This window comes from Callospermophilus lateralis, unplaced genomic scaffold (genome assembly GCF_048772815.1).
Source record: "Callospermophilus lateralis isolate mCalLat2 unplaced genomic scaffold, mCalLat2.hap1 Scaffold_63, whole genome shotgun sequence".
NCBI classification, from domain to species: Eukaryota; Metazoa; Chordata; class Mammalia; order Rodentia; family Sciuridae; genus Callospermophilus; species Callospermophilus lateralis.
The window spans coordinates 8,259,386-8,270,964 of NW_027514713.1; the positions used below are offsets into that span (position 1 = coordinate 8,259,386).

The 11,579-nt window shown below is 36.8% G+C and overlaps 1 protein-coding gene across 1 annotated transcript in view; it reads right to left on the bottom strand.

Annotated features, from left to right (window-relative positions):
• Window positions 1-10,867, bottom strand: part of LOC143389476 (A-kinase anchor protein 9-like) — a 72,698-nt gene extending 61,831 nt beyond the window's left edge. Inside the window, exons 1-2 of the mRNA XM_076842516.1 lie at window positions 10,707-10,867; window positions 8,269-8,320 (exon numbers count right to left, since the gene is read on the bottom strand). Of these exons, the coding sequence (XP_076698631.1) occupies window positions 8,269-8,320; window positions 10,707-10,867 (213 nt within the window). The remainder of the gene's footprint in view (window positions 1-8,268; window positions 8,321-10,706) is intronic.
• Window positions 10,868-11,579: the final 712 nt, after the last annotated feature.

Consider the following 11,579-nt stretch of genomic DNA (forward strand, 5'->3'; position numbering starts at 1 on the left):
GTGTGTTCTAAACAGTAAAAAGAATTTTTAAAAAGCTTACCAGAAGCTTCGAGTGTACAACAAAATTTGGGAACCACCGGATAGTGGTTTATTTTATGAGATTTGCTTCCACTGTTTATATATTGTTTTTTTTTTTTTTTTGCCTTTTAAAAAAAATTTAAAATGTATTTAATGGGAAACCATTCCACTATATAGCATAGGTTTGGAAATTCATCCTATAATTTTTGTTCATACACAAACTGATGTGTAAATAAAGGAAGTTAATATACAAAAATATGGAAATGAGATAAGAAATGGTGGCAAGAATGGCATCAATTTCCCATGGCTTTTCAGATTCTCTGAGGCCCTACTACACTTCTCCGTCCTTCCTCTGAAATCTCTGCATTTTTACAACAACCCTCTCTTACCTCATCTTAACTAATCTTAGTTTTTGTTTTGAAACAAGGAAGTCCTACCAGAATTAGACTGTTTATATTCAGCGATCTTAATCAAATCAATACTTCATTAAAAAAAATGATAGTTTTATTGCTTCATTTGTACAACAGTAACACATACCTAGCACCTGGTGGCAGCACACCTACCTAAAAATAATAAATTATTTGGAAAGAACCCTTTCAGAGGTTAAGATACAACACACTTTAAAAAAAAAGTTTTCTGCTATATTTAGGTTAAAATTCATACTACTTTTAAGTGATACATACAGTCCCTCATTATCTGATCCAAGCATATTTCTCTACTCTAGTTTTCTGCTACATAGCGCTAATCTTCTAAATCCCAACATGACAATGATTTTAAGAATGGCTAATAATTCTTTAAGACTTTTTACAGCCTGACAAAATTCTAAAGAATTTTATACTAAAAGGCTAAATCTTCACATCAACCCCAGTATCAACATTTACAGATGAGTTACTGAGTTACAGAGAGGTTAAGTATAACTTCATAAAGACATATAGCCATAACTGACAAATTCACACTTGATCCCAGACAATCTGGGTTAGCCACTATAGGTTATACTTTTCTCAACAAAATTTTTGAAAAATTCCACTCAGATGTCTCATAAGAAACTTCTAATACAAAATATTCCAAACTGATTTCCCAATCTTGCCTGAAGTCAACAAATGAAACTGTTCTTCTTTTTCTCTTAGTGATAACACCAACCTTCTATCCATGTTCTCTCCTTTACCAACCAATCACATTCTGATTTTATCCTCTCTATATTTCTTGATTATCCCTACACTTTCACTCCTATTTCACTGTCTCAATTGTAGTTCAACAGCCTCTAAATAGTTTTACCCTCAAGTCTATCCTCCATACAGCTGCAAAATGGATCAATCTGAAACTCAATCTTTTTAAGTATCAGTTAAAAATAATTTTTTAATTGCAAGAATTTAAATGAATGAATGTATATGTAACCATATTAGTCCTTGTCTTAAAACCCATCAACATATCCCACAACCTTCAGGATAAAAATCTCCTTAACATGAAATTCAAGACCCTCAGGATAGAGCCCAGACCTACCTTCTTTAGCTTCATCTCTTGCCCTATCTTGCTTATACCTTTATACTCCAATAATACCAATGCTCTTGTACACCTTCCCCCAAAGAAGTCAAACTGTTCCACACCTCGGTGCTTTACTCTTCCTGTCTCATTTTCCTGAAGTTTCTACCCATACCTCTCTCTTTTTCACCAAGTTTTTCTCAAAACTTCAAGGCTTCATTCAGAGTTTATCCATGCAAGAAAACTTCTCTATCTGCCAAATGGAATCAGATATTCCTCCCTTGTGTTTTTCATAGAGCCAGAATTATATTACATTCCTAAATTTATAAATATCTGTTTATATTTCTGCCTACTACTAACTAAATGAATCTTGTATTTAGCAGATTTCATGTCTTTCACATTCTACAGTCTAGCACAGGAAATAACAAGCAATAAGTGCACAAATGTATTTATCAAATGAGTAAATAAATGATTATCTGCACTTCACTTACTGTATTGTGGTTGATTTTCTACTCTATTAGAATGTGAAAATATTAGGGGCAGGCCTGTGGGTATTTTTATCTCTGAATCTACACCAACTTGCATGGAGGTCAAATAAATATTAAATAGATTATTAAGACTGAAAATACCTGAGTAACAAAATGAAAGGGACATTTTAAGATCAAGACAGTGACAATGTACAGAATCAACTTGAGAAAATTAACAGAGTCAAAAAAAAAGCACATAAAAGGTGAGTTAGGCCTGATTTTTTTAGGGTGTGAGATAGGAATAGAATGAGGCAGATTTTGAATTAAAAAAAATCAGGTTTGGGATTTGGCTATGAGTATAAAAAAATAATCCCATAATGTTCAAAGGATTTTTCAACCAAGATGCGTCTCGAAATAAATACTACTGTGCATAGAAAATATGATTGTGTGTGAGACAGAGAAAACTTAGAACATTAAAACAATTTAAGTTCATATCCTAGGAAAAAAATAAGTATAGATTCTTCTTTCAAAAAATTAAAATCTTGAGGCCTATATAAAATATTATTTCATCTTTTTAATTTACAAAAAATAAATATCATATACAAAAATAAATCTCAAATTAAACTTTTTCTGTCAAACTTTATTTTAAAAATTGGTATTGGTTGTTTGAAGCAGAAAAATGAAAGTCATTAGAAATACTCAGACATGTAGTTCACTAAAAAGGAATTTATGCAAGTCAAAAGTAAACATTAGTTTGACAAATATAAAAGATTTCACACCAAAAATATTTATCTATTAGTAGAATATAGAATTTCTGTGACTTTTAGCTAAAACCCATTATTTCATTTAAAAAATGTCCTCCTAGTGCACATTTGTTAATGCAGTTTTTATACCTTTTCTAATACCTTGATCTTTAGAGCATCTACTAATTTATTCAACTTTCAAGGAATCAACATATACACATGCACTCAATAAAATATTAATGATGCGGGAAGCTAACTGAGATCATTTACCACACCTATGGCAACAACAACCCCCCACATCTCCCTCACACACTTTTCACACATTAAATTTGATTCTTGAACTAGTATTTCATTTATAATTGGTTCCTTTTTCTATCTTCCCTGGGGAAAACAACTAGTAAAGAAACACCAACTTGAATAAAAGTGAGACTTCTGAGGAATAAATAAAACCTAATTACTGAACCCCCACAATGAACAATCCTTAGAAAACAACAAGAAATTTTATAGTATATGCAATATCAAGAAATAGAAGGCCTAGCATGCATGAGCCTCTGGGCTCAATCCCAGGGTTGCTGAGGGGCTAGGGAGTGGCTAGAGAAAGAAACTGTAGATCTTGTTAGTTTTTCAGAAATCTGTAAGTCAGAAAATCTAGTCAATCAATACAATTTATAAAGTCAAATTTTTAAATAGGACTTTGTATAATATATAGAGTAGTTCTGAATCATCAAAATAACTTGAGGCTCTAAAAAATGATCTCTAAAAGGGGAAACACATCAACACACACACACAAATCTTAGAATTACACAAAAAAATTTAGATTACATAAAAATCAGAGCAAACAGTAACCCAAAAGAGGACAGCAACTGCAAACAAGAATTACATTGTTCGTGTAAGATAAAGGAATTTTACATAGAACAAAAGAATATAGATTTAAATAAATAACCTAGGCAAAACTACTCCTGGAACAATGCTAAATTTATGAACAGTCTTAACATTTAGCACTTTTGAACAGTGTAAAATCCATGAACAAATTAACCAAGCTTTAGGAGGTGTACCAAAATGGGCATTAAATATCCTAAGTTCTATTTTGGTGAAAACTACCACAAAAAGTAAAAGGAGAGTCGATATGACAATAAAAATCCTTTGTACTAGGTAGAATACATACACATGTCTATCATGTTCACACAGAAAAATGACAGGGCTTTTTGTTATGGAAGACTAAGTCATTTTTCCCCCCAAACTGATATGTATTGGTAATGATCAAGCCAAAAGGCCAACAGGTGCCCATTTGACCAGCTGGTCAAGGAATGGAATGACTCACTGCACCACAAAAAAACTCAAACTTCACCATCACGCTGTAATCAACTCACCAACAGCTTATTCAAAGGAAGTACCAGTTTAAATTTTGGTGAGCCAAACAAGCTTTAAAAAAAAAAAGAGATGGAAGATAATCCCACTGGAAATGTGTATTTCTGTCTGTTTTTCTCTTGTACATGATCATACATGCTCTCTCCCTTGATATGTAAATAATATGTAAAACAAATTCCTAACAACCAAATTACAAGATAGGTAAAGAACTTGAATGGTCTGAAGATCTACAAATGGCCAAAAAGCATACAAAAATGACACTCAGTGTCATTAGTCATCAAGAAAACAAGAATTAAAACCACAGTGAGAAATCCCTTTATGCCCACTAGAATGGCTATGATTTAAAAAAAAGAAACCAAATTTGTTGAGATACAGAGAAACTAGAATTATCATGCATTATCAGTGGGTATGTAAAATGAAATGGTACAGTAAAATGGTAAAGCCACTATGGTAAGCAATTTGGAGATTCTTCAAAATGTTAAATGGAATTACTATAAGACCCAGAATTCTTAATCCTAAATATACGCCCAAGAAAAATGAAAACAGGTATTCAAATGCTTGTATACAAATGTTCAAAGCAGCACTATTCACAATAGACAATACAGAGAAACAATCTAAATGCCGATCAATGGATTAAAGTGTGAACACATTGCTGTATATACACACACTGGAATATTATTCAGTCATAAAAGGGAATGAGGCATGGCCACATGCTACACCATGGCTGAACCTCAAAACATTATACTAAGTGAAAACAGCCAAACATGTAAACACCATTGCACGTGGCCCTTCTTATTTATTATTTTGAGACAGGGTCTCACTACGTGGCCTAGGGTCTCACTAAATCGATGAGACTGGCCTAGAACTTGTGATCTTCCTTCCTCAGTCTCCTGAATCACTGGATTACAGGCATACATCACCATGCCTGGCTCCCAATTAAACGGATGCTAACCAATTAAATAGAATGCCTAATTTTAATTTTATAAAAATCTTACTAAGAAATAAAAATAATGTCCCTTATCACTAATGTTTCACAATTTACCAGAACTTTTTTCTATTTGTCATATTAGAAGAAATTAATTCACATTTCAATCATCAGCAGCCTAAATTAAATGTTTAATAGTCATAGTTTTGCTCTTTCTACAAACCTTTTTATTTAACAAAAATAAGAAATGTTTTTGTTTGAAAAATTTTTGTCCCACTCTTGTCATAGTCCAATCCTTTGGATGAATTCTATCTTTTTTGTTTCCTCGTTGCTGTGGGTTATCATTCAGTAAGGATGTCTGTGGTGTTCTGTCAATAAAACTGAAAAGTGAAAAGAGAAAGTAAAATAAAAGACACATCCAAGGGACTAGATGAGAACAGGAGTGGGATAAAAATTGTTCTCAAACAAAATTATCTCTTCATTGGATTTTACTGATGCTCTGTTTTCCTGCCTTAGAGAAATTTCTTTAACATACATTTCAAGAAGCCTGTCATGTCTATTCTTTCCTCTCAACACCATGATTTCTTTTATTTCAGCAAAGCCCAAAAGTCATGAATTAGTTTTAAATCACAGGAACGCACCAGTCTCTGATGGAGGCATCAAATTGCTATATCCAGAAAAAGCTTAAAAAATTGTACGTTGTAAAACTGTTATCAAATGTAACTTTGAAAATTAAGTAAGACCTGTCACAAGTATAAAAAACTAGAAAGTTTAAAAGAAATCAGAGAGGGAGAATAGCTTTCTTCACTGTGGAGCAGAATATCTGAAAATGCAAGGAACAATTTTATACCATAACTAGCTTGCCTATCAGAGCAGCACAGTAATTGAAAAATCCTATCAATAACCTAATAAGAGAGCTTACACAGAACATTGTACACAACACTGGCATTACTCTACAAACTAAAAATGCTTGTTAAACAACAACAACAATAAAAAAAAACTCATATAATTCCAAGTTACTGAATGTAGTAAAAATTTTAATTATTCAATAAATAATGACAATTATATAAAATGCTATAGAAGTATAATACTTTGGTTTTGCTGAATTCTAATACATTTGAAGAACTTTTTAAAAATATAGCAAAAGTGATTTATAGGACTAATTTCATTCTAAATACACAACTGTCCTTTAATTTTGTCCACTAATAATTAACTACTTTATTTATATAATCATAAATAATTTTACTTGGAAAAAATGAAGTCATTTAAAATGGAGTTGAAATAGTTTGGTTGATTCACTATAAGGATAGCCTATGTGGGACCATCTCTGTCAGGAACTTGTAAATGAGGTCAAGCCCAGCTCTGAAAATATTTAATAATGTAGTTAACATCTCCAAGTATTGGGCTTCTTGCAACATCAATACTGAGGAGATAGTTGAGGACCCAACAGCAAACCAAAGAACTACCTAGCATCAGAAAAACTGAATTGCTGCGAAATCCTTTCTACTAAGTTCCATTAGCCCTTCATTCTTACAAATCATTCCATTAACCTCAGTTTCTGGGTTCTTTTGTTACAACAAATCTAAAGCAGCAAGTTAGGGAAAAAGGCAAATGAGAAAATACAAAGCTGGACAAGCAGGTTCATAGGAAAAACCAAAAAAACTGACAGCAAGGAAAATGGATAAGAATGACAAAAACAAAAAGGCGATCCATAAATGTCCAATAATATAGAATTCTGACTACATAATACGAGTGGTACTGGAGTAAGAATTAGAGTTCCAGGACTACACTAATGTAGGAGACCTAGTTATTTTGCATTTCATATTCTTGTTCTGGATGAGAGTCATACAACATTAACCTGTTTATCATACTGCATGTAATATCTTTTTCTTAAAAATGATACCTGGGGCTGGGATGTAGCTCAGTGGCAAAGCGTCTGCCTTGCATTTGCAAAGCCCTGGGTTCGACCCCCAGTTCCAAAAAAGACAAAAAAAAAAAAAAAAGAACCCCACCAAATAAAAAAAGAAAAAAGAAAAAAAAAATGATACCTGAACATTGTGCCTGATCATAAAAGAATAATGTTGTAGAGAATTTGTAAAATAAAGTATAAAAAAATTAAAATACCTATAACCCACTACCCAGAGATAACCACAACTGACATTTTGGTGCATGTTTTTTTCAGATGTCTTCATATATAAATACTTACACGTACCTTTTTTTTTTTTAACCTGACATTTTCTGTGGGCATTTTCCCAACTTGAAAAGTGTTTGTAGAATTATTTTAATGGCTACATAAAATAATTTATTCTCCTATTACTGCAGATTTGGGTTAATATAAAATACTTTACAAAGTACACTTCTATACTGTAGGGGTTGGGGTTGTGGCTCAATGGTGGAGCACTTGTCTAGCAACATGTGCGGCTCTGGTTTCAATCCTCAGCACCACATAAAAGTAAATAAATAAAATAAAGGTACTGTGTCCATTTACAACTAAAAAAAAATTTTTAAATTATACTATACTGTATACATGAGAATTTTAAAATGATCATTTATTAAAAGGTCTTGAAAAAGGAAATTTAGAGAAATCGAGAGAGAAAGAAACAGAAGACCAATTACCAAGAAAAAGATTAAAAAGTTGTATGTTGTAAAACTGTTATCAAATGTTAACACTTAAGTCTTATGAATAAATGAGATACTTGGAGAACCAAGTCTCTGAATAAATTTTGGGAAATGATCATTTTAGGTGGTTTCTGATACCAGCAATAAGAGACTTCTAATTAAGAAAATTCTGGATTACTCTTATTAAATTCCAACCTAGCTGGTAACACTACACTCATTAAGAACTTATTCTGTCATTCTGCTCATTCATTCAAGAAGCAAATGTCAGGGACTGCCCTGTGCATGAGCTAAGCCCCTCCAAAAGCCTTGAGTAAAGGGGATGTTGGACTGGCAACATACGCCACACCATGTGTTATACCAAGCAAGTGGCCTTTACCCCCACTCATCAAGGAAGAGCCTCAGCTCTGGGCTTGAGCAGTACCCAACAGGATTGGGCAACCCCTGCTGAAACACTATCCCCTGCCTTATTGGGGTGGAACATTCTATCAAATGTCTTTTCCCTAATAAACAGATGGGTTCCAAGTGCACTCGCTGTCTTGCCCTCTTGCCTTCCAGCATGGAAGAGGACACTTGAGGTGGCAGAGCAGGCCCACCCTCCACCTGAGAAACTGGTGTCCATGGGTTGCATGATTCTTAGCTGTTTCCTTACTTTAACGTTGCAGCCAGCTCTTTTGACCAGCTCATCTTGCCAGCATGCACAGCTGGAGAGAAGCAAACACTTATTGAATACCTGCTATTTGAAAAGCACTATGCTAGGTTGCATTTAATTGATATTGAGAGTTTTCCTTATAAAATATTCTAGAAAATGAGTCAGTACCATTTTAAATATTTTAACAAAATGTTGTGGGGGGGTAAGATCCAAAATCCAACCTCTCACTGTACTTATTACCCAGGAGCATCTGTCTCTCCTACTTTGGAAAGCAGAGACTGTTGCCATTTCTCTATTTCCACCTCTTGATCTAAGTTTGCTGATTATGTGTCTGTTCAAAGTTAACTATGTTTAGTAGAACTGCTTTATAAATTTTGTTTGGTGTTGGGGACTAAACCTAGGAACTTGTGCTCTACCATTGAGCTATATCCTAGCCCAAAAATAACTATATTTATAATAGTTTTTCAATCCCATTCTAAAAGCACATGTTTATACAAATGAAATAATGTACATACTTTGTTTAGTTTTGTTCTTGCAGTAGTTGAGATAAAGGGCAGTAGTGCTCTACCTTTGAGCTATAATGTAAGCTCCCCCCTTTTTTTTTCCCCTCAGACAGGATCTTGCCTCAGCCTCCTGAGTAGCTGGGATTACAGGTGTATACCACTGCAACATCTAAACTATTTCTGATAATGTTGTTTTCACTCTATTTACCATGTCCCTCTCAGCCTTAATTCTTTTAATGATTGTATAATATTCCATTGCACTTACATGGCTGAGGAATCATGACCTCAGTAAAGTATTTTATACCAGAAAGCTAATGTTACAGCAAACATATGTTGCCTTAAAGGCCTCAAGGATCTCTTACTGGAAACTGGGTTCATTTATAGGGGAAAATAAACTACAATAAAAATTAACTTAAAAAGATTTTTACCCCATAGGTAGACTTTTGAAAGATAAAGAAATATATACATAAAGAAATCAAAATTCTACTTTGCCAAATCTACTTAGAGCAAGAAATTTAATTATTATGAAATGTGACTGTTCAAAATTAACTATGTTTAGTAGAACTGCTTTACATACATTTAAGAAAGATACATTTGGCAGAAGGCAGTAAACATTCTTAGGTAACAAATAAGATATCTAACCAGAACTTCCATGCTTTTGAAAAGGTACACAAAATTACTTTCAATTCCTTAGATGCAGAGTGTTTGCTTAGTCCCTTGCTTAGTCCCTTGGGTTGCACAACTGTAAGCAATTTTGGGCTTCTGAAAATGCCAATGTTCCTTCATTTATATATCCTAGAGTAAAAAACAAAATCTACCTGTTTACATGCAAGCATTTAAGTCTTAACATTAAAAGGGGGAGATTATAAAAAAGTCAATTATATTTTAGAAATGCAAAGCTGGTTAACCTACACATTCCTTTAACACACTTCTCTTGAACATCTCTGCAGTAAGGCCTTTCTTTCATTGATTACTGAAATTACTGACCTGGTTTCCTTTGTTTATGTGGAAGAATGAAGAAAGAAAGGAAGAGAGGAAAAATAGTTAATTGTGTTTCAAGTATGATTGTTATCCATTAGCTCTAAAAAGAGTATCACCTATAAAAAGTAACTCATTGTAGGGAGGAAGGGGGCCTTTCAGGCAAGCCTAAAGAGCTGCTCAAATATGTAATTTAAAAAAAATGCTATTCAATTTATAGTTTGTCTACGTTAAATTTTTCATGATGCCCCAAGAAGGATATCTATGCATAATACAATTTTCAAATGTTTGCGTTACAATTTCCATACATATACACACGCACACACACATAAAATCAGAACTTCACTACACACACACACACACACACACACAAAACAAATTATTTAAAGCAGGAATTCTAAAGCTTTGTTCTGTGGAATCTTTCCGTCTTCAGAACGTCCAATCCACAGGATACAAAACCAACTGCCATGACAAAGACCTCCAAACAGGAACGTACAAAGACACGCTTTTAAAAACGTCCCTAAAGCCAAGTTCACAGCTGGCACTTGTGGCACACTCAGGCCACTGCTGAGGCAGCTGTCACAGGCCAATCTCACACACGTCCTCGAGTGCCAGCGTGCCACCTAAAGAAGACAAGCTGACGATCAGCGCACAAATTCCCCACTGAATAAAAGGAAAGCTCTAAATCCCTGCCCTGGAAAACACAACGCCTGCACCACCCATAAAACTCCCTTTAAAAGTGAAGGGCTGAAAGTTTAAAGGCTATTAATTACCACCTAATTATCAATATGGTTTAAAGAAAAGAGAGAGAGAGGTGTTTTATTGGGGCAGTCGTGAGAAAAGAGCCACACCATTCAGTCACCATCGAAGTCTGCTCAGCTAGGTAGCAGCACCGGGCTTTACATGTCCTAGGAAAAGGGACAGGAGGGAAGGGAGGAAACCCAGACCCTGCAGTACCTCCCTCCGAGGGCAGCGCACATGGCTGCCACAAACTCATTCCCCAGGCCTCCTCCCACCCTTTCCCGGCCACCGCCTCCCACCTCTGGCCCGGCGGTCCCTGGCTCTCCTACCTTCGCTTTACCAGCTTCTATCTTTCTCCTTCTTTCTTCGTCCTCCATGGCTTCTGCGGGGTAGGCAGGGAAAGAACACGGAGGCGGTCGGGGGTAGAAAAGAAAAATCGGTTCAGACCAAGGTGGGACGGCTAGCTCCACGACCCAGGCCGCAGGGCCCAGCCGGGAGCTGCCTCCCCACCCGAACAAAACCAGTCAGACGCTGCAATCACTGGCGAATTGTCCTCGTCCACACGAGTACAGCGGTCGCCACCGCCATCTTCGTCTCCATGTAAACACAGAGTGAGGCGGGAGTCAAGACACGTCACAGAGCGCAGGCGCCTGGAACTCCGCGTTGCCTGGCAGGTGCGCCCGCCGCCCCGCCCCGCCAGCACCGCTGTGGGGGTGGGGATGGCCCTAGCCTGGCGCCAAGTGCAGCCCGCCCGGCGCCGCCCCTCGGAGCCGGGGCCCCACCGCACCGCCCCCAGCCGCCTGCGGTCCTCCGAGACCCCCGCGCACGCACTCCCGGGTGCGCCCTCGGAGCTCAGGAAGCCGGCCGCGCGCCGCCCCGGCCACGGGAGGGCGCGGGAGGGCCCGGCGCGAGCCAGCCGGGGAGTGGGCGGGGCGCGAGCTCCGGGCTCACGGGAGGAGCGGGGCGCGGCGCGGAGCTGCAGAGTCGGCCGCATGCCCGCTCCCAAGCTGGTCGCGCCGCCGGGCCGCTGGGGGCCCTCCTTCCCGTGCTCGGAGCTCAGGCCGACAGCAGCTGCGGACCCCACCTGAC